Source organism: Chlamydotis macqueenii, chromosome 2 (assembly GCF_036417535.1).
Source record: "Chlamydotis macqueenii isolate bChlMac1 chromosome 2, bChlMac1.mat, whole genome shotgun sequence".
Classification (NCBI taxonomy): domain Eukaryota; kingdom Metazoa; phylum Chordata; class Aves; order Otidiformes; family Otididae; genus Chlamydotis; species Chlamydotis macqueenii.
In genome coordinates this window covers 146782631-146807256 of record NC_141557.1, presented here as the reverse complement: position 1 = coordinate 146807256, position 24626 = coordinate 146782631, and the positions used below count along the sequence as shown (strand labels likewise).

At 36.1% G+C, this 24626-nt stretch overlaps 1 protein-coding gene across 4 annotated transcripts in view; it reads left to right on the top strand.

Moving 5' to 3' along the window:
* The window catches only part of CSMD3 (CUB and Sushi multiple domains 3), a 743929-nt gene that overhangs the window by 622775 nt on the left and 96528 nt on the right, over positions 1-24626 (top strand). For all 4 annotated transcript variants that reach the window (XM_086741185.1, XM_086741184.1, XM_086741183.1 and 1 more), the window contains 7 exons: positions 6114-6291; positions 9259-9404; positions 13211-13291; positions 14476-14589; positions 19515-19703; positions 20109-20255; positions 22844-23032. In XM_086741185.1, coding sequence (XP_086597311.1) covers positions 6114-6291; positions 9259-9404; positions 13211-13291; positions 14476-14589; positions 19515-19703; positions 20109-20255; positions 22844-23032 — 1044 coding nt within the window. The remainder of the gene's footprint in view (positions 1-6113; positions 6292-9258; positions 9405-13210; positions 13292-14475; positions 14590-19514; positions 19704-20108; positions 20256-22843; positions 23033-24626) is intronic.

The window sequence follows — 24626 nt, the reverse complement described above, 5'->3', positions numbered from 1 at the left end:
ACCTCACAGAGAAGAGGAAGAGCATCTTCAGTCATAGGCTTGCTAAGCTTGTGAAGAGGGCTTTAAACTAATGTTGCCATGGGAGAGGAATCTCAATCCATCCCACTCCTGCCAGTTTGATGCCATTGCCAACAAAAGATGTCTAGAGCCTGAAGATGGATCAGAGGTCAGCAGGAGGGCACCTGAGAGCAGCACAAAGGCATTCCAGCCACTTCAGTCACTAAGTCAGCTTTATCGAGGGCCCAACTCAACTGCTTCTATGCAAATGCACATAGTATGGGGAATAAGCAAGAGGAGACAGAGATGTATGCATGCCAACAGGGCTGTGATCTTATTGGCATCACAGAGATATGGTGAGATGGCTGCTATTGGAATAGAAGGATACAGGCTTCTTAGGAAGGAGAAACAGGGGAGACGAGGAGGGAATGTCGCTCTATATGTCAATGACCAGCAAGAGTGCATGGAGCTCTGCCTCGAGATGGATGAGGAGCTGACAGGGAGCTTATGGGTCAGGATCAGAGGGAGGGCAGGGACAGATGACATTATAGTGGGAGTGTGCTACAGGCCATCTGACAAGGAACATCAAGTGCATAAGGCCCTTTCTATACAGATAGGAGTAGCCTCACGGTCACAAGCCCTGGTCCTCATGGGGGACTTCAACCACCCCAACATCTCTTGTAGGGACAACACAGCAGGGAATAAGCAATCCAGGAGGTTCCTGGAATGCGTGGACGATGGCTTCCTCCTGCAAGTGATAGAGGAGCCAATGAGGAGGGGTGCCATGCTGGACCTTGTTCTGACCAACAGGGAGGGGCTGGTGGGGAATGTGGAGCTCAAGGGCAGCCTTGACTGCAGTGACCGTGAGATGGTGGAGTTCAAGATCCTTAGGGCAGTGAGGAAGGTGTGCAGCATGCAGATTCACTACCCTGGGTTTCAGGAGGGCAGACTTTGGCCTCTTTAGGGATCTGCTGGGCAAAGTACAATGGGATAAAGCCCCAGTGAAGAGGGGCCCAGGAAAGTTGGTTGATATTCAAGGAGCACCTCCTCCAAGCTCAGGGGCGATGCATCTCAATGAAGAGCAAGTCAGACAAAAACACCAGGAGGCCTCCATGGATGAACAAGGAGCTCCTGGGCCAACTGAAAACCAAAAAGGCAACTTATAGAGGGTGGAAGCAAGGACAGGTATTCTGGGAGGAATACAAATAAATTGTGTGAGCAGCCACAGATGAGGTTAGGAAAGCTAAAGCCCTGAGAGATTTAAATCTGGTCAGGGATGTGAAGAGCAACAAGAAAAGCTTCCTTAGGTACATTGCTGATAAAAGAAAGACTAAGGAAAATATGGACCCTCTCCAGAAGGAAATGGGAGACTTAGTTACCCAAGACATGGAGAAAGCTGAGGTACTCGGTGACTTTTTTTTGCTTCAGTCTTTACTAGCAAGTGCTCTAGCCACACCACCTAAGTCACAGAAGGCAAAGACTGGGACTGGGAGAACGAAAAACTGCCCAGTGTAGGAGAAGATCAAGTTCAAGACCATCTAAGGAACCTGAAGGTGCACAAGTCCATGCGATCTGATGAGATGCAGCCATGGGTCCTGAGCGAACTGGCAGATGAAGTTACTGCACCACTATCCATCATATTTGAGAAGTCATGGCAATCTGGTGAGGTTCTCTATGGCTGGAAAAGGGGTAACATAACCCCCATTTTTAAAAGGGAAAAAAGGAATATCCAGGGAACTACAGGACAGTCAGTCTCACCTCTGTGCCTGGCAAGGTCATGGAGCAGATTCTCCTGGAAACCATGCTAAGGCACATGGAAAATAAGGAGGTAATTGGAGACAGCCAACATGGCTTCAGTAAGGGCAAATCATGCCTGACCAATTTGGTGACCTTCTATGATGGAGTTACAGCATTGGCAGATAAGGGACAAACAACTGATGTCATCTACCTGGACTTGTGCAAAGCATTGATGCTGCCCTTGTCTCTAAATTGAAGAGATATGGATTTGATGGACAGATCATTTGGTGAATAAGGAATTGGCTGAATGGCCACATTCAAAGACGTATGGTCAATGACTTGATGTCCAAATGGAGACCACTGACAAGTGGTGTTCATCAGGGGTCAATATTCGGCCCGGCCCTGTTCAACATCTTTGTTGGCAACATGGACAGTGGAATCGAATGTACTCTTAGCAAATTCGCTGATGACACCAAGCTGTGTGGTGCAGCCGACACACTGGAGGGAAGGGATGCCATCAGAGGGACCTTGACAGACTAGAGAGGTGGGCCCTTGCAAACCTCATGAAGTTCAACAAGGCCAAGTGTAAGGTCCTGCATGTGGGTCAGTGCAGTCCCAAGCACAAATACAGGCTGGGTGGAGAATGGATTGACAGCAGCTGTGTGGCAAAGGACTTGGGAGTATTGGTTGACGAGAAGCTTGACAGGAGCCGACAATGTGCGCTTGCAGCCTAGAAAGCCAACCACATCCTGGGCTGCATCAAAAGAAGCACGGCCAGGGGGTCAAGGGAGGTGATTCTGCCCCTCTACTATGCTCTGGTGAGACCCCATCTGGAATACTGTGTCCAGCTGTGGAGCCCCCAACATAAGAAGGACATGGACCAGTTGGAGAAGGTCCAGAGGAGGGCCATGGAGATGATAAGAGGGCTGGAGCACCTCTCCTACGAGGACAGGCTGAGAGAGTTGGGGCTGTTCAGCTTGCAGAAGATAAGGCTCTAGGGGACCTTATATCAGTCTTCCAGTACGTAAAGGGAGACTACAAGAAAGCTGGTGAGGGACTTTTGACAAGGGCATATAGTGATAGGACAAGGGTTAATATTTTTAAAATGAAAGAATATGGATTTAAATTTGATATAAAGAAGACATTATTTACAATGAGGATGGAGAGGCACTGGAGCAGGATTCCCAGAGAAGTTGTGGATGCCCCATCCCTGGAATTGTTCAAGGCCAAATTGGATGGGGCTTTGAGGAACCTTGCCTAGTGGAAGGTGTCCCTGCCCATGGCAGGGGGGTTGCAACTAGATGATCTTTAAGGTCCCTTCCAACCCAAATCATTCTGTGATTGTATGATTCTGTGTTAGGTTCCTGAAAAACACAGGCACAGTGAAAAGACTTCCTATTCAATTCTGCCATCCCAAAATCCTACACTCGTGGGATCGCAAGATCCAAACACATTTCATAATTAAGTTATTGATTTTGAAGTTCTCTATATGTCTAGAAAGATATTTCCCGGTATCTGGAACAGATGAGATCTCTACAAGGTGTTGAATGCTCACCTTCATATGCCATGAAGAGCCACCACAGTTTCAGGAGGGGTATTCAGGACTTGAATTAAAGGCCTAACTTCCCACTTTATTGAATGGTAAAAGCTTGGCAATGAGAATGGGATTCCTAGTACCAACCAAGTTGAAGAGGAATGCCTAAAAAAAAAAAAACAACTCCTAAAGAGATTAGCTTTTCCCTGTTACTTAGTTCTAGCTGTATTTTCTGAGCCTCAAAATCAAGACAGGTAATTTACTGAATGGAGTTATTCTGTTTCTTTGAATTAACTTACTGGAATAAAGAATTTAACTAGTAAATTCTAAGATGCCCAAAGTACGTTGCTGTTCTCAGGATCACTTTTGATTAAGTTCCCATTCAGTGGCTGGAAGCTCTTTGTTTCTACTTAATGTGGTAGGGTAAGATGCAGATAAAAAAAAATAAATCTAATCAATCTAATCTAATTGATAATGGAGAGCTTACATGTGTGCTTTGCTGCATGCTTACACACTACCAACATTACTCAGCTCCCAGAGAAATTTCTTAAATTACATGAGGCTTTGTGCAAATATTTACAGTGATATTTTTAGTAAAGAGATTTTGACATTTTTATATGCTAATGATGTTTTTGAAGCTTTTTTTTTTCTTTATTGTTGAAGGAAAAAGGTAATTAGGTGTCTGAGATATACTTGTTTAAAAGCATTAAAATGAAGTGGGCTTTTTTTTTTTATATATCTAGGGCCAGAAATGTACAATATGTTTTAAATTTGTATTTGCTTTAACTTCTTTATTGTAAGCAGCATATACTAAGGTTTGCGTTAGGCTTCTTGAAGCAGACAATCTGAATCAAATATCACTAAATCTGCTTCCTGTTTAAACAGTTTTGTTCTTGTCTCCTTGCATCCTCATGCACCTAAAATCCCTCTAACCTCTGCTCAGCACCATCTAACACTCTTTTGTAACTCATCTCCCTCATTTTCATCCTTTTGGAATCTGTTCCTTCTCCTTTTCCAAGAAATCTCATTGCCTGACAGTCATAGAATCATAGAATCTTAAGATTGGAAGAGACCTCCAAGATCCAACCATCAACCTAACACCAGCATGCCTACTAAACCATGTCCCTAAGTGCCATGTCTACATGTTCTTTGAACTTCTCCAGGGATGGTGACACCACCACTTCCCTGGGCAGCCTGTTCCAGTGCCTGATCACTCTTTCAGTAAATAAGTATTTCCTAATATCCAACCTAAACCTCCCCTGCCACAACTTGAGGCCGTTTCCTCTCGTCCTATCACTAGTTATTTGGGAGAAGAGACCAACACCCACCTCCCTACAACCTCCTTTCAGGTAGTTCTCCCCTCAGCCTCCTCTTCTCCAGACTAAATAATCCCAGTTCCCTCAGCTGCTGCTCCTAAGACTTGTGCTCCCGACCCTTCAGCAGCTTCATTGTCCTTTTCTGGGCATGTTCCAGCAACTCAAAGTCCTTCTTGTACTGAGGGGCCCAAAACTGCACACAGTACTGGAGGTGTGGCCTCACCACTGCCTAGTACTGGGGCACAATCACTTCCCTGCTCCTACTCGCCACGCTGTTCCTGATGCAAGCGAGAATGCTGTTGGCGCCTGGGCGCACTGCTGGGAAATATCCAGCCAGCTATCCACCAGCACTCCCAGGTCCCTTTCCGCTGGACAGCTTTCCGTCAGTCATCAGACCATGTCTTCACTCCCTTAAGATGCAGTTGCAAAATCAATTCTGTCTGCACTGCTCAATAACCCTTGAGGCTTAGAAGCTGAAAGCTTAAGAAAAGCAGTATACCAGCTGTTGAGTCTGAATGGATGAGGTGTGACTATGAAAGTCTCCTTACCCTACAGTTCAGCACCAAAGTATATGTATAAACTATAACACACACTTTACCTGAATACAAATAACGCATAATTCCTATGTGTCAAACCTGCATTTCCAACAACCTGTTCTCTGCTTAGAGGCTCTTAAGTGTATTTTAGTGAGTCTGGGTTGCCATTCCATGCCCATTTGGAGTGGAATGGGGAGGAATGTATGCAAAATAAAGCAAATTATACTGGTTTAGGCTTTGCTCACTTTTCCAGAACTAGGCTTCTATGACATAATTTCTCTTCTGTAATAACAGGGTGGTGTCATATTCAACATGCACCTCTGTGGAGAAAATAATATAGTTTGGACTAATATTTTTACTGAACTGCGTAGTTATGAAAGTCCAAAAGCTGTATGGTCAGTCTTGCACTGTATGGTGTCTAAAATCAGTGCACTTCAACAAGAATTATAGAAAGGACTATTGTTTTGTCTACCAGAATTTATCTCAGGAAATGTAAAATTGGTGTTCATAATGTTGCACATGGTATTCTAATTTTCAAAGTCCCCTGTAAATTTCCCACACCCACCCACCCACCATCAACTTAGTCTATCTCTTCTCTCATCTGATAATTTTGGTTGGCTACCTTCCTGTGACAAATGAAACCAATTAATGTGTTTCTTTGCTAATTTGTAGTTGATGTTTACACAAAGCCATAACAAAGTGGTTTTTAGTTGTGCAGGGATTAATTTAAACCCAATATCTAAATATTACTTTAGTTCTAGTTCTGATAGTATTTATGACATGGCAGTTACTTTTTTTCCTTTTAGATTTGACCAATAATTTCAAAATGAACTTCTGACTCTCTGCAAAAAGCTGTTTTCTATACACAGCACTGGTTTCACATATTCTAGTTGTAGTGTACCAAACATGTTTAAAAGTATGGCTTCTACATGGTCTAAGAAGAATGGAAGAAGCAGCTAATATTTTTTTTTTAAACAAATGTCTTTTTTATAGCCCTCTGTGGTGGAAATATAACTGCAATGAATGGCACCATATACTCTCCAGGATACCCTGATGAGTATCCTAACTTTCAAGATTGCTTCTGGCTTGTAAGAGTACCACCTGGGAATGGAATCTACATCAATTTCACAGTTCTTCAAACAGAACCAATATATGATTTCATAACTGTCTGGTAAGAAAACACTTTTGGCATTTATTTAATCTTCATGTGACACTATGCAACAAAGCATGAATTAAAAAGAATATATTTGTGATTTCTCTCATGACGCTGATGAAATGAGTCTACGTGAAATGAGTGATTTGCCCTAAACTATGTTTTCCAATGTGCTATTCTCTCTAGATAGCACTGGACATGAAGTTTCATAGTCCTTGAATTAAGAATTCAAAAATAATAATAGTGTGCCTCAGTTTCTTGATAAATAAAAGCATTCAGAATTATGCTATGACAGCTTATCAACAACCAAGAGAAGTAATACTTAAGAAAAGAATGATAATAAGCAGTTGCATCTGTGTGTATTACAATGTTGTAGAGTGTTAATATGAAAAAATACATCAACACTTTCTTCATTTCTTACAAGTTGGTTTCTTTTAAACTGTTAAGAGTACATAAAAGGAGAGACTTTATTTATATTTGGCTATGACAAAAAGAGTTCAGTTAACAATAGCTGTAAACAAATTATATTATCTGTACACCTGAATCTATGTCTATTATTATTCTTTTCAGATAATGAAGCTCCCATTTTTCTTAGTTGCAAAGTTGGTAAAGGCAGAGGCTGTAACCAAGTGTAACAACTCCTACAGTAATCTTGAAACTGTTACCAGTGTGCCTCCTAGATATTTCAACAATAGCTAAGACCTTTTAGAAGCTTGCCTAAAACAACAGTCCACTGACTATTGAATCTGCAGATCAAAGATCCAGAGATTGAGAGAGTAGTCTTGTAGTCTGAGTACTGCAAAACAGTAAGAGGCAATTTAGGATATTAATTATTAATTTCATGGGGGTTTTTTTTGCACAGAAGTCTAATTTGAATTAATGTAAATTCATATAACTCAGGATTTCATTCCTACCTTTCTAAACATAAAACAGTTATCTATACACTGTTGTGATCATTTATCTAGGTCCTGGGTTTTTTACATCTTGTGTTCTACAAACTGTCTTGTCCTACATTCCAGGTAGTCTTTACCTTAAAGTCCAACTAAAATTTGATCAGAATATGTACCCAGACTATTGTCGTGATGAAACTTAAATAACTTTGAATCCCTTTAACTCTTTACCACTGTTTTGTGTTTCAAATTTGGGCTCACTTTCAGAACTTTCCTGAATTAAATTATACTTTTGTGTGCATACAGACATCTTTTCTCTGTTTCATCCCACACAAACTAGAATACTATTGTCCGCTTCTAGTGTTTCCTCCATTCAACACTTCCTTTCTACCAAGTGATTTTGTGTTCTTTCAGTTGTACTCCTGTTGTGTTACAAACTTAGTTCTTACAGTAAAAGTAATAGTGTATACCACGACAAAGTTAAAACCTCAGTTTTATTTCCTTTTGTGTTCTTTGCTGATGTTTTTAGATGTTTTGTATCATATTTAGATTAACAAGATTTTTAGGAGAGTGTTCTTGAATTAAAGCATCTATTATGCTATTCGTGTACATATAATGCATGTTGTTACTTATGTATGATTTATATACCTATATAAACTGTATTATATAGACTATGGCTATATAATTAAATAGTTTATGCCACTTCTGGGATATTATTTATTTACGGAACTGTTCAGAAATTTTGGTAGCCCTTTCCAATGGAAAAAAAATATATTTTATTCTCAGTTCAAATGTTCCTTCAAATCATACTATTTCCCTGATAAAACAAAAGGGAAGGGGATAATGTGTGAGGATTTAGACAAATGTATTACTGCAAAATTTTCAAAATGAAAAATATCCATAATTTTATTTTGAAATTATTTTCAGTTAAAATATCTTATGCTGATAACAACTAGAAAATTTAAACTTTTAATGTTCATGAACTCTGATTCAGAAGGAAGTGATTATGAAAATGTAATGCCCTTGCATCACGATTTTGTTTTCTGTACAATTCCACTATTGTTTAGTACTAACTTTGATTTAATTTTTCTATTGAAATATTTCATTCTTCCATAAGGTAGCAATGATCTTAACAGCAGTACATGTATTGTCTAAATGACAATAAATAGTACAAAATAATATCAAAGAATGTATGTGAACAAGTCAATTACAGGTTATACCTAGTTTTGGTTAAAACTACCAACATCTATATGAATTTTTTCCTGAGCCAAAGAGACACAACCATTTATATAAAATGCATTGCACGTCTCTTTCAGCAATAAATTGATTCGGAAATGCTAAAACAGTAGTAAGAAAAAACTTTAAATGAATTCTTATGTGTCCATATGTACTATAAATTATAAATGATAGCATTATAACATTTAATTATGTGTTTGGGAAAAGTTAGGTTAAAAAATTATTACATTGGAGACTTTCTAAAAGTAGCATCCTTAAAATAATCATTACAAATAAAACCTGCATTTATAAATGCCCACATACAGATTTCAAGTGGAATCTTGTATTCAGTAAACTGTAAGCATTTTGGTTTTATTTTTAGTGAAGCCAATATTTGCTCATGGTCTTTTAAAAATTAAGTAGTATTCATCTATTAATTTCCCTAGAAATGACTAAATTAAAAAGACTAGGGAAGAAGAGCAGTATTAGGTTTATTTATTTTCCGATAGCCACATTTAAAAGCATAGATAAGTAAACATGAGCAGAGTTTGTGACAAGAAGATTAAGTAAAATCACAAATTCAATTATTTTGAGCTTGCTACAATTTCTATTTAAAAATAAGAATATTACTTCCAAATGTGGTTGAATGGAGCATCTTGCTTTTTAATAAATTTTGATGGTCCTCTAAGCTACTACCTGCTATACCCCACATATATAATTTCAAAAGGGTTTCAGCCCTTAGTGTCTATTTTATCTTATTTCAGATGACTCATGCCTTTTAGAGTAATCTAGAATGATTTTACTACATTATATTAATATCTTGAAAAAATATATATATATATATTTTTTTAAAAAATCTTTTTGTATGTGTTTTTCTTAGGGATGGACCAGACCAAACTTCTCCTCAAATTGGACAATTTAGTGGAAACACTGCATTAGAATCAGTCTATAGCACTTCCAATCAGATTCTGATCAAGTTCCACAGTGACTTTACCACCAGTGGCTTTTTCGTACTTAGTTACCATGGTAAGTGTGACAAATTGCACTTTTTCACTGTCTGTAGTGATTACTGCAGGAAGAAAACTCATGAAAAGATTACTTTAATTAATTTTTCTGGGAAGAGTTGCTATTATTAATATGAATGACCACCACTAGGGTAGTGCAACCATATGAAAGACTAATATGAATGATGAAAACAAGCTATTTTCTTGACTAGATATTAAATTTAGTAGTAACCAAGCAGAAAAGAATTTACTGTGGTAAGACATGGGCAAAGGAGGTAGCATAAAGACTCTGCAGTTCAAGATGCTCATCTTCTCACTGCTTACAATGCTTCTAAAATTTGTTTGTAATCTAAATGCTCGTGAGGGTGATTACATTTCGCATAAATGTTTGAATATTTTGAAGAAACTACTGCTGTTCTAGAGATTTCAATGACAGTGAACTATAGTGTGTAGTTAATTTTAAACTGCCTTTGAATTAAATCTGACTGAATGAAAATGTGTGAGTATTAATGCACCAAATTCTACCTCTTTTTATAGTCATTCAAACCTTCTGTGGCCAAGTGTTCTCTTGCATTCCTGTCGTTACAAGGAAACCGATTGAAAAGCAAGGGTGTTTTCAAGTGCTCTGTGAATGCCTGTTGGATTGACTATCCCAGGAAATATGGACAGACTACAGTCTGTTTTCTGGATCCTAATCAGATTTTGAGACTAGAAAGCTTTCTTTTTGACTTAGTGAAGACCAAGGTAAATACAGATAGGCAAAACTGGAGGGATTAAAGGAAGTTTAATCTCAAAAAGGCAAAAACAAAAACCAAAACTCCGCGTAAATCCCACAATGAAAAGTCAGCAGCAACAGCACTTGAAGTCGTTATGGAGTATAGACTCCATAATTAGACAGAATGTGTTCCAAAGGACAAACTGACCCTTTGTGTTCATCAATATATGAATGGATATGTATTGATATATATATATATAAAAATATATCAGTATATGACCCAACATGTGTGAAATGCTTATACCTAGAAATATAGTGTCTCTAAAGAACTTGATTTCCTTGTACTTATTTCTTTTGATATTGTGAAAATTGTCATTCCACAAGCGTGGGCTCTAATGTGTAATAAAGATGCAAACTGAGCAGCACAAGGGTTTATTTACAAAGAAACTTAAACACTGTCGTAGTTCAGCCCCGATTGGGACCAGACTACGCAGTCTCTCTCTCACTCCCCCCACCCTCTGAGAGAATAGGGGAAGATGATATAGGAAAAACAGCTCGAGGTTTGAGATAAGGACGGGGAGAAATCCTTAAAGTTACCGTTACGGGCAAAACAGACTCGACTTGGGGAAAACTATTCATTTATTTCTAAAACTAGCAGGAGAATGAGACAGGGAACAAGATAACCTCCCTCCACCCCTCCCTCTTCCTGGGCTTAACATTATCCATACTACATCCCCTCCCAAGCGGCACAGGGAGGGGAAGGGAATGGGGGTCACGGTCAGTTCATCACGCGTTGTTTTATGCCGCTGTGTCATCGTCGGGGAAAGAACTCCTCACATTCCTCCTCTGCTCCATCGTGGGGTCCCTCCCACGGGCCACAGTCCTTCGTGAAACTGCTCCAGCGTGGGTCATCTCTTCCACGGGGTGCAGTCTCTCCAGAACAGCTGTCCCAGCGGGCCCTCCATGGGCCACAGCCTGCTTCAGGCCTCCACCTGCTCCGGCGTGGGGGTCCCCCACGGGGTGCAGGTGGATCTCTGCCCCTCCGTGGACCTCCATGGGCTGCAGGCAGACAACCCGCTCCACCATGGTCTTCACCACAAGTTGCAGAGGAATCTTGGCCAGGAGCCGCGTTACTCCTCCCCCTCCTTCTTCACTGACCTTGGCATCTGCAGCCATTCCTCACAACAGGCTGGCAGATGCCTCTCATGATCCTTTTTACATCTTATTCACTTCTCATCTCCTCTCCACTTCTTGCAGCCAGGCCGGGCCTTGTTGGGCCCAGTCGGCTGCCCGGCGGGAGGCCAGAGGGTGAGGCCTGCAAGGCCCACAAGGCTCGCGCCTCCCCCTCTCTGACCCCTGCTCAGCTGCTTCACATCTTCTCGGGTTTTTTTTTCTGTTTTCCCCTTCTTAAATATGTTATTGCAGAGGCGTTATCATGGAACATTCTGCTACCAATTGGCTTGGCCTTGGCCAGCAGCGGGTCTGCCCTAGGCCCGGCCGAGTCCACTGAACAAAGGGGAGCAACTTCTAGCAGTTTCCTACAGAAGCTACCACCTTAGGTCCCCCCCTCACTAACAAAACCAGAACAAACACTTTTTGGATGGAGGTTGTCAAGATAAATAAATCCCTCAGTATCCTTCAGTCTGTGATCCTTCATATCAGCTACATACAATTTATAGCAATAAAGGCAAGACAGTGAGAGGAGTCAAATTTATTTGAAATTTGGATCAAAATGAATGATACCCATAAATAAGAGATATTTGAGATAAATGATATTAATTGTTTATTGAATCAATTTGTTAATTATGTTGGTGATTTTTTTTTTCAATTCAAATACCACAGCTGTTCTGTGTTTTCTTGGTGTGTTTTATTTTAAATTACTTTATCTTAAGGAGGATATTAGCTTTATGACTCACTGATTTAATTGGCTTTTCATTATACAGTCAACAAAAAAAAAGGACTAGAATAGGAAGATGTCAAATATGGATGACTTAGTAGCAGCAAAAGTTCTTACCTGGATAAAATATAACTTTTGTGACTGACAAAAGTTTGACCAATTTGATTACTAAAGGATCCAAGCACAGAAAGTAACAAAGATGTGTACAATTGAAGCTGAAACGTCATCTGCCACAAGTAGATGGTGTTTCCTTGCTAATTAGAGATGCTATAAAACAATGCTATATGAAAATGTAGTATCAGTGAAAACCAGGCATACTTGACTCATTGATCAACATGAGTGTACACCTTAAAATGTGGAATATATAAATACTTCAGTATAAATTATATTTTAAAATATATAAAATTCAGTATAAGTACTTCAGTGTGTTTTTTTTTTTTTTTGCCAGATTTCTGTCCTAATTATATTCAGGTTGAAGGGAGTTTCATCTGTGTCCAAACACAGCCCTATTCTTATAGATTCTCTAAAAGCAAAATAAAGCTATATAGCTTCTGGATACTCTTACTATTTGTCTTTTTTATTGTTTGTTTCCCCTAATAATTTTTCCTGGCTGTTCCATACATGTTAAAACTCAGAAAATTATTTAATGTGGGACTTCAAATGAGAAGTTTGAAAGCAGAATTATTCTGACCCTATCTGCAGATGAGATGTGCTCCACAACTGTTCTTTTACTGGGAAATTTCACATTCATTCTGTCCATCATTTAAACTGCCTCTAGTTAGAATCTTTTGGATTCTAAAACTTGTCTTTATTACAAAGTTTCAAAAGTGGAAGAGTTCAAGAGTAAAAGATGTATTGTGAAAAAAAACAAAACAAACAAAACAATGATTGCACAATACAAAAAATTTTTGTTTTTCAGGTGAGATCACTTAAGTGATGAAATTTGCAACCACTTCTAAGCTTCTTAAGTAATTTATGAAGAGGCTTTTGCCACTGAAATTGAATAACTAATTAAGAACACAGATGCAGCTTCTAATTTTTCATTAATTCTGAAATTAATATAATTCCTTTATTTGATTCTCTTAAAAGTTTCAAAGTAAGTGAAGAGATGTTTATTTTTATCCTGTTAATGTGGATATTAACACAGTTATGTTTACATGGTTATGTTAACTGTCTAAGTATGAGAATGTCAACTGTGCTTTTTTCCTGCTTACAGCCTATCAGCTCCGGGTCTGCCAGCCTCCAACAAATATACCAAATGCTGAAATTCTAGCTGAGGATGATGAATTTGAAATAGGTAATATAAAAGAAAATAAAAGCAACAATTGTTTCCAAAAAAAAAGGACTGTTATGCACAGAAATTTATTCCTTTTCAGGATGCCGATCATGCCTGTAATATGTGAGATTTGTATTTGAAAATAAAATTTTTAAGAAGTCATTTATATTCCCTGTACTCCCTGAATCTCATCCATGTTTCAGAGATCACATATAAGTAACACAGTAACTTCTTTCTAATTAACTTCATTTAAAAATAACTTTTTAATAACTTTTAATATAAAACATTGTCTTACACTGAAACAAATAAACAAGATACACAAAAAACCCCCATGTAGACAGTGGTATATTCTGTTACAGAATTAAGGTTCTGTGACTTTAAAGTTAAAATCAAATTTATAAAAACTAGGAGGATCTGAGAAGAGTATGACATTCTGACCTTCTAAGATCTGCTAATAATATTACTTAGCCACCTATTGTTCAAAGAAACATGGCTTACATGATCAGACATCAGATGTCTGACCAGCTAATTTTGTTCGCATTATAGCAAAGAAAAAACTTTTTTTTTTGTTGTTTTTAACATGTACTAATATTTGATTCATTGTATTGATAACAAAGAGAAAAGACTTCTTTGTTTGTTTATTTTCTACTCTGTAATGTGAACCAAAGAGAAATGCTGGGATGTAAAAATTTTTATTTTTATTAGTACATAAAACTAGATGAATTTTTAATTTCTTAATTAAAAATTACAATTTCTTATTCACACCATGCCAAATTTAGATATCATCAACTAAATCCAGTTCCTTTTTTTTTTTTTTCTTTTCCTCCTCGGGATTGTATGGGTTACTGACTTGATCTTATGTATTTAGTTCCGTAATGATTATCCAATAAATTATATTGCTTAAAGCTCTGTGGACACATGGGTCACATGGCATCAGTCAAACCCAGACAAATTAGCAGACTATACGGCTAATAATGTGGTGCAAAACAGTGATAGATGCAGCATAGGTTGCAACAGAATGCTCATTTACCACATTTCTTAGACTAATCAAAGTTGTTTATGCCAGAGGTCATTTAACGCATTATATATGGCTGCAAGAAAGTTCATTAATCAATAATGTTTTCAAAGCTAGAAGTCCCAGTTAATTACTGTTTAATGTTTATTTTGTTTGTTTGAGTTTTGTTTTGTTTTGTTTTTCCAAACAGGAGATATAATAAGATACCAATGTCAACCAGGCTTTACATTGGTTGGTAACGAGATTCTGACATGTCGACTAGGTGAAAGGCTTCAGATGGATGGAGCACCACCTACCTGTCAAGGTTTTTTCTCCTTTTTCTTTTCTTCCTGCCAGACCAGCTGAGCGGCGATTCCTTAAATAGCTTTCACTATCGCTTTAGATAAGATGGCACACTGGAAATATTTCAGACTTTTTGATGCTATTCCCAGTATTATCACTGTTTGTTATGGTGAATATTTCTCAAATATTAATGCAAAATAATTAGTAATGTTTTAATGGATTTGAGGAGTTTAAACAACTGCTGCTCTACTTTGTGAAATTAATTTCACAATTCTTTTTTTTTAGAGGGGGTCTATCTTTAATAAATTATGAGATTATTTCATTTTATCTAGAATATAATAGCATGAAAATTTATATGGACATTTAAAAAAAATGGTTTTGGATTAATAAGATCGTGACATCATTTTTCAGTGCAACTTTAAGTGCTTCCATTTTTATTCAGTGTATCCTAAAGAATAGGTTTTCTGTATCTGTGTGTGAATGCCTGTGTGTGTTCATGTTTCCCTCCTTTTGCTGAAAACAGAATAGAGAGATATAACACTACCTCATAGTTAAGGTTGAAACAAGATTATAGTCCTGCCAATCACTAACATCACTGTTTTAACCAGTCTTTATTAAGCTGACATTTGATGTGTTATGCTAGAATAGAGTTTTTCTATCATTCTTGAAGAAAATATAAGAGTTTTAATTACCAAAGCAATTAAGAAGCTAATGCAGATAAACCTTGCCATGATTTATTTTAAATAAAGTAATATTTTTAAAGTTTCAGTGATGGGCACATTTGTGTTTCCTTACTAATTCTTCCATTTATTGCCAGAAAGACAAGTAAGGAGATATCATAAACATGTATGATAAGACATTTCAAGGAAAAAAAAAAAACAAAACAACAAAACCCCATAGCCTTATAAAAGTGTAATTTGTGTAAACAAAAGCCTTTTTGAATCCTGCTAGTTGATGTGATAATCCTTCATGATCCAGCTACTCTTCAGCTTAATATTTTAACATCTACTGCAAGATTAAAATACTTTCCCAAAACAGTCATAAATAAATGCAATTGTTTTACATTTGTATTAAATGAAAAATACTGCTGTCTGGGTTTTCTACCAGTCAGACAATGGTGGGTTTTTCTTCCACCCAACAATTTTGATTAATTAGCATGTCTATAAAACACTCATGATGAAATATTTATTTGGAAGTAATAAAATAATTGCAAACAAACTACTACTTTTATCATTAAAACTTTACTATTTGACTGTTTCTTACTAATTTCTGAAGTTTCAAACTGGCGCACAATTTAGTTGTTACAAATTTAAACATCAGTATACTAATTCTTAGAACATAATTATGACTGCAATGTTCAACTCAGTTTTCAACTAAAAGCTGAAAAATTACTCTCTTATAAGTATAACCTTTTCCTGCATTCATAACAAACTGGAAGGGTCAACTACTGTTGCTGAATAAACTATTTTCCCTTGCTTTTATGCTCAAAACTGTGCTAAAGTCAAAATAATTTGTAGCAATAAGTCTAGTTCTTAAAAATGCAAAGTGATCTTCAATTATGAGTTTTATAATAATTTTAACACTGATAATTTCTGAATATTGATGCATTCATTTAGGTACAGTTGAGTCTGGGAATACCTTCCAACACCTCTATTTAAATTAAAATCCAAACATACCAGGCTCACAGCATTTAGTGGATGGAAAACAATAGTAACCTCCAGGCACTGCTTTAAATGTTACAATGATGTAATAATAGATAGGACAAAAAGAGACATGTGCTGATCCTGAAGTGTCCCCTCAGCATATGTTGTTGAAGGCATATTTGTATTCATTGCAAGACTCAAGACAAAATCTCAGGAATGAGGACTTCAGTTTCCATAGTTAATCTTTCTTCTGCCTCATATAAATGGTAAATATTGGCTCACATACAAAATATTAAATCAGTCCTTTTACTGTTTCAGTCTAAAGCTGAAAATTTGGAGTTAGTAGACTCAGAAAATTAAAAAAAAAAATCAGGAATTAGTTAAAATGTGTTTAAAATTATCATTGGCCAGCTAGAGTAAGCAGCACTAAAATTTTCCCTTGTATTTATTTATATAATGCGTAAGTTCGAAGATAGTAATATATAAGCTAAATTTCAATATTGAAATCCAGATCAATAGAGAGCTTTGTGGAATCTAGTGGTAGCAAAATCACATGCCTAGAATTTATGTCTTTCATTATTCTAGTATATTACAGTAATTTATGTATAAGATACCATACTTTAATTGTGCAGGCTATAACACATTACATGAGCCACTCTCAAACAATAAACTCAGCTTTTCTGTTGGTTCATATTTGTATTAATTCATGAATTCTTTTCACCAGGCAGAGTATATGTTTATACTTAGACTTCATAGTGTTAACTTCTATTTTCTTAACTTTGTGCAAACATTACACACTTTAAGCAGTGTTAAGTGAGTTTTGATTGAATTTTGCTTCAATTTTTCACTTGAAATAAATTAGTACCCACGTTCAACATGTGTTTATTTATTGAATCTGAAGAGTACTGCTGAACAGAATTTAAATAGCAGTATTTTAGTTTTTAATCTAATGTATTACAATAAAGACGCAGTAGTCTATAACAAGATACCCCTGGGAGAAAATATTGAAGGAAAATCTATTTAAAATTTTATTTGGTGACTTAATTCTGTCAGGCTAGTTTACACCATCACCAAAACCATTCTATGATTCTCTGATTCTTATGAGTATTTTTTTATGAAGATAATTATTCTTTTTCTCTCTCTTTCTCTGCTTTTCTGTGTTCTGTATCTCTCTTCATAGTCCAATGACTTTTTCCCCACAAAAATCTGGGGTTTTTTTTGTATTTAATAAGCCAATATTACTTTCAGTGTTCTTGAGACATCTAAGATCCTGTTATTTTCTTGTGTAACATGTAATGGGTGATTATTAACTCACTGTCATGTGTGTGTGTTAGTTTTGAATAAAAAACCTACATTTTAAGGCTCCTGTTTAGCACTGTTCAGTTCTGAATAAAATGTAGGTACTTGTTTATATATGATGAAGCAAAACCAGTTCTTGAAAAAAAGTTCAAACAACATGGTAATATAAAATATTTTTATTTAATGAGATTGTTATTCTGTGTAGACCTAGTGAATCTTAATAAATTCAAAATCAATGTTCTTAATCATACTTTTAAACACTATTTTGCTGAATTTCACCACTGCTTTAAATAATGGTGATAATTTATTTACAAAGTAGCATTTATCCTGCTAGCATCCTCTATCCCTTCTGAAACTGACAATTAAGAATAGCTAGAGCTGCTATGTATTTTCCAGTACAGCTGTAAGTAGAGGATTAATAATTTCAGAATATAATATGGAATATAAGAAAAAATAATTATTTAGAGTAAGGTGAAGGTATGGTAGGCAATAACTGCTGAAGAAGTCAGCAAGGATGAACCAGGTGTCTTCTATCCCTGCAGGAAGCACTCTTATACTGTGGGGTCTAGCCTCTCCCAGCAATGTTTTAGAGAGAAGGGTGAAACATTCCTTTTCTTATTCCCTGGAGTCGAATTGGGGAAAAGAGGCTGTCAGCAATTAAGAACTGTAGATTTTTATAATTTCTTCTTCAACTGACTTACATCTGCTCATCAGGGAAATTGTCTCTATGTTAGAAGAACGAAAGTATCTGGTTGTCTGAACTTGACAGTTCACTAGAAATGTGAATGTATAACCAAAAATCTCTCATACATGTATTTAATAAAAAGGAAGTGTTTTGTAGATATAGATTCAATATGCACGTAACATACATGACACAGTTACACATCTGTTGTACTTACTAAAGAACTGAAGGATGATGAGAAACATGGAGTTAAAATTCTTTCCCTCTCTCTCTCTCTCAGGGCAATATTTGATTTTCTACATTTAAGTGGGGCAGAAATCACCTATTTTTTTTTCCTCCTGGTTTGTTCTTTATTTCCTCAGAAAGTGCTTGTCATATGGTGAACTGTTGTACCTATTTTTAAAAGAAGGAGCAATTAAATTAATTGCCCAAAGCCAGCCAGAGATTCTCTAGCTTATTCTGGATTATAACACCAATGTCTTGTCTGCTAGTCATAGGCTTTGATTTTAAGAACTCTTCTTTGCTGCTTCTTTTGGTAAGAGATAGGAAAGGAATGGGACTGTATTAGGTGTGGTGAAGGAAAAATAGAATTTCAAGTGTTTTTCATTGCATGTAAAGGCAATAACCTACCATTTCCTGAGGTTTTTATGACTCTAAAAACTAGATAGCTGGATTAGCCCAAGTCATCTTCTTGTCTAATTAGTCCTACTGAGCCCTACTGAGCAACAAAATGTTAGCCTGAAGTGTGTTTTTGTTTTCTAGACCAAAAGCATCATGTCTGAATAGTGATTATGTTGTGTGTAGATACATCAACGTTCTTGGAGCTTGATTGAGGATCTCAAAATTTAGGTGCTGCTTTATACAGATTGTGGGAGGGATTGGTTACTCTTTATTTAGAATCTGAAAACTAAAAAAAACCCTACAGTATCTTCAAGTTCTTCTTTCAGTGCAAGACTTTACCTGGAATTATTGCTAACAGTAGTAGTAATCTGATTGGGGAAAAAATAATTCTGTTTCACTTTTTGAACAATAGAACGATTTAGTACTTAAGCATAGCCTGCAAGAACATCTTATCTTCTAGAGAAAGAAAGAAGAAAAATGTCATGAATTGATAACTTCTCAGGGTTACAGGGTTTATTTTCAAGATAAACTTTTTTTTTTTTTCTAGTAACTGACTTTGTTTCTAAGATGTTGTCAGTCTTTCTGTATTTATGGATATTAAAAGGAAAAATGCAGATCTTTTAAACTCAGGAAAATTTTGCCAATCACACAAAACAGAAGTAGTGATCTTTAGATTTTTTTACCAATCTTTCTGTTTCACAGTGCTCTGTCCAGCCAATGAAATGCGTCTAGATTCCACAGGAGTAATACTGAGTCCTGGATATCCTGACAGCTACCCAAATCTCCAGATGTGTGCATGGACCATTACTGTGGAAAAGGGTTATAATATCAGCATGTTCTTTGAATTCTTCCAGACAGAAAAGGAATTTGATATACTTGAGGTGTTTGATGGTAACTATAGGATGCAAAACTTCGGATTATACTTTTTCTTTATATACTATTTTTACATTGCATCTGTGTAATCACTATTGTTTATGTATACCATAATTTGCCAGTATAAAAAAATCTTAAATAAATAATTATTTGGATTTGTTGTGCTAAAAAGACCTGTAAATTACTGTGTTTCCAAATTGTATGGTATTAATTATGTTTAGAAATAATTTTATTTCTGAACAAATATGTACTCTCTAGTGCATAAGATGTAATGTCAACTTCCATTTTTAAATCAAATTAATTTACCATTTGCTTGGCGGATGTTTTCTACATGTATTAATTGTATGCATAAAATTTATTGCATGTTATTTTAAACTTTGTAACTCCTTTTTTTTTTTTTTTCTTTTCCTTCCTTGTATCAAGGACCAAATAGTCATAGTCCGTTGCTCATTTCTCTCAGTGGGGACTATTCGTCTTCTCTAAATATAACCAGTAATGGCCATGAAGTATTTCTCCGGTGGTCAGCAGATCATGGCACCAATAAAAAAGGCTTCAGGATAAGATATATAGGTATGTAAATCAGACTTCCTTTGGTGTGTATAAAATGTCAATAAGGAACATACTTATTTAAGTGAAAAGGGTAATATAAGCTGTATTTTATAACATTAATTGCCTGGACTGAAAGGAGATCCAACTTCTTTTATCTATGAACCTGATGATACTGATCTTGTGAGTGAAAAAAAGCCCCACACATCCTAAGAAGCTTATATGAAACACATATGCTCTGTAGAGATTTAAGCAAATTTTTCACTGGACTTTAAAATTACGTAAGCCAGTACTAAAGATTAAGAAGCAGCTTCCCTCCTCTTCCTACCATAATTTATTTGCACTCATGTGCCTTTGTTCTTCGTACTGGATCTTTATCCAATTCATTTTTAACACTTCTGGTGGGACAGAGGAAGAGGTGGCAACAAGGCAGGACTGAGTATTTATTAGGTTGAAAAATGCAAGACCCTGAAAAATTGAACTCTTTAAGGTTCAACAGAAGCAGCAAACTATATTAGAAGAGATCAATTAATATGTCAAAAAAGCCAACACTCTATGTGTTATTAATTCAAATGAACATATTTATGAATAGTGCGTGAAGATTATACTTGACAAAGATTGACTTTTACGTAATTGCTTATATAGATTTATAAAATTTTACAGTTTTATAGATAATAGTATTCATTAATCAAGCTAAAGTAGATCTGTAGCAATTTACAGTAATTACACAAAAATCTATATTTGATTTTTTTTTTCATGACCAAAGACATGAAATACACAGAATGAAAAGTAATGGGGATTGTATCTGTAGATAACTATCCCCAGTAGAGAGGAGTTATTGGCATAAACTACTTTCACTTTACAAAGTGAAGAAAGAAATAGAGAATAAATATAACATTATTTTTGTTTGTTTGTTTTTCCTCACTCAATTTTTGACTACTTCATTATTATAGAAAAATAATTAGCCTCACAAAGGTCTGTAAAACAGTATCAATGTCATCTTTCCCTTTAGGAGAAGGCGGTTTTCTCAGAGGTAAAATGTTTGTTATATAGCTAGATAAAATTCGCTATGGGCTAGACACAAAATAATATATGGTACCTATTTTCATTGCCTGTAGTACCTGTTGAATCTGTTAAAAGAGAAAGAAGATAAAGTTCTTAAAACTTTTTTTCCTACTGGCAGCAAGAGAACTATAGAGAGGTGGGCAAGAAATACTTACTAGTGATCTGATCTGTATCACTCAGAAAATACCAGTATATTTTCTTATACACTAAAGAAGTAGATGTTTCTGTATCTCTGTTTCTTCCAAGAGGATAAGACAGGAGCAATTTAGTGTAAGGAAGAAAATATTTTCATAGTATGTGCTCTGAAAGATATGTCAGTGCTTCTCATTCTGTTACTTGCTTTAACAAAGAGTAAACAAACATCCACATGATTCCGTCCTGATCAGAGGAAGCCTTTGCCTGAGAAAACCATTGACCTGAACTAAGTCATGGGACATGGAAAGGCTTAAAGAGCAACTGAAGCAGTACTTTTCAATTAGCCTGAGAAAATAGATACTAGTAGTTACCTACATTTCTTCAAAGAGTGAAGGAAACACTTGGAGACAAACTTCCAGTCTAATTTTCTTTCCTACGAAGTGGGGAAATGGCCATCTTGGCTAACCAGTCTTGACTTGCCATTGAACCAAAACGATGAGAGAACATATTAAATTCTTAAACAAACAATATTTGTCTTAAACTGGCTGCCAGGTTGTAAGTGCCTTCTGGTCCTCTCCTTCGGCAAGGTAGCCAAAACCAAGTGACTTTGTAGTCATGGACTTAACGAACAATGGAGTTATAAGAAATACAAGCATAATGACAGTAGAATGTGTAAGCAATCTTCACTGACAGAGACACTTAAAGTACATACATACTTTCAGATTATAACAACTATATCTATTAAAGATCTTTTTTTTCCCTCATAAATCTTTCTGAATTTTTTTTCATAGTATCTAAGTAAGGCTTCTGTAGGACTTTTTGTATTCTAAATAAATCACCAAAATAAGCAGATTCAGTGTTTAGCTATGGATTTATGGTGACACTCATAAATATGATTAAAATTTATTTTAGATTTGCTAGTTCACTTCAGTTCATTGTATCACAGAACTTGAAAGAAATAAGTTATTTAGGACCATAAGGAAAAGATTATTCTGAAAGAATTATGTGCAGTATGCCCTTGACCTTTCCTTCTCATAAAAAAAAATTGTACACTACTGAAGTTTATACAATTGCAATATTTTCATCATGAACTAAAATTCTGCAGCTTACTTGGTTTAAAAAAGAAGATGGTGAAAAAAGGAAAAAAAACCCCAAAAGTTACAGAAGTGAGCTATCACTGTATTTCCTTTGAGGCTACTAAAACCTGAAGCCCTTATGAAGCCCAAATCTTTCACCATTATCCTTAGTGAAATTGCTTGATGCATGCATGATCAGGATACAAAATACAACAACTTTTAGTGATGTTTTCTCATCTTCTTATCAGATGTCCAGTGAATTCAACAGGAATTTGTCAGGAATTGTCATCTGGATTCTAAACACATCTCTTATTTATTCAATATTTATGTTTAAAGCTCTCTACTGTAGTACTCCAGAGTCCCCTCCACATGGTTTCATTGTCAGTCAGACAGGTGGACAGCTCAACAGTATGGTTCGCTGGGCTTGTGATCGAGGTTTTCGGCTCATTGGGAAAAGTACTGCTGTATGCAGGAAGTCTCCGTATGGTTATTACTCATGGGATGTTCCAGTCCCAGCTTGTCAAGGTAAATTCTTTTATTATAAAATAATACACCCTAAGAAACTTTCTTTTTCCTTTTGTAATGTAAGCCATCATTTTTCTGACTTAAAATGAAGAGTGAGTAATGATTTAATGGTCATGCCTCTGTACCAAATTTTTTCTACCTAGTAAAACTTACAAAAACAAATGTATTTTAAAGAAAGAGTGTTTCAGTAGAATTTACTAAGACTGGCAGAGTACTAAAAATAATCCACATCACTGTCAGGGAAAAAAAACCTCGCAAATTTAAAATATGAAATTATTTAAAAAGTTAGTTTAAAACTAAATATTTAGTAAAGTTTATTTGTCATGATCCAAAAACTATATAAAAACGAGAAAGACCTGAAGTTTATTACATTTCCAAGAACAGGTAACTGGACCAAAAAAAAAGCATTGCCTCTGGTGCCGTTCTAACTTTCTGCAGTTTAAAATGAAATTTAAAAGTTAATTAATTGGATTAACTGCATATTTAATTTCTTCTGCCTTATACAAGCAAAACATATTCTACTTAAAAAGGAAAAGCAAATGATTATTTGAGATTCATCACAATTGTATTCTAATTCTTCCTTTCCTGAAAAGCACGCTATTGTTTTGATAACTTACATAGGTCACTCTTCAATGAACTACTAGAACAATTTTTTTTTCATGAAAACTTGCAGATATGTTTTTTCAGAATCTGTACATTTTGTTCCTATTGACAGTGGAGATAAATGCTATAGGAATATTCCATGTTCATTTCCCACAATTTTTTTTTTACAAAGTCTTTGAATTTCATGTTTCTAAAGCAAAACTACTTAACCATTATCAAAGGTGAAACAATCTCTGTTTCAAAGCTTTTTGATAAATGTATATCAATATATAAAAAGTATGGCTGTATTTTTAAAAACTTCAAGTTCTCAAAAAACAACCCCAAAAACATCCCAGCAGTGCATTTGCTACATGTCATTCTTTAGCTTTATTTCATCATCAGTTATCTAGGGACTGGCTTCATTACAGTTATTTGTAGAACTTGATCAGAAAGTTAATTAGATGTGTCAAACAATGTGGAATGAAAAAAAAACAAAAAACCTCCAACCAAACAACTTACCAGATTCAAATAGCAAGTGATTATACTCAGCATACTAAGATCAGTAATGGAAAAAGTTGCAAGAGAATAATAGAATCGTTAGAGTTGGAAGGGACCTTTAAAGGTCATCTAGTCCAACCCCCCTGCAAGGAGCAGGGACATCCCCAACTAGATCAGGTTGCTCAGAGCCTCATCCAGCCTGGCCTTGAGTGTTTCCAGGGATGGGGCATCTACCACCCCTCTGGGCAATATGTTCCCATGTTTCACTACCCTCATTGTAAAAAAATTTTTCCTAATATCAAATCTGAATCTACCTCCCTCTATTATAAAACCATTACCCCTTGCAACAGGCCCTACTAAAGAGTTTTTCCCCATCTTTCCTGTAGGGCCCCTTGAGGTACTGGAAGACCGCTATCAGGTCTCCCCAGAGTCTCCTCTTCTCCAGGCTGAACAGCCCCAACTCTCTCAGTCTGTCCTCATAGGAGAGGTGCTCCAGCCCTCTGATCATCTCCAT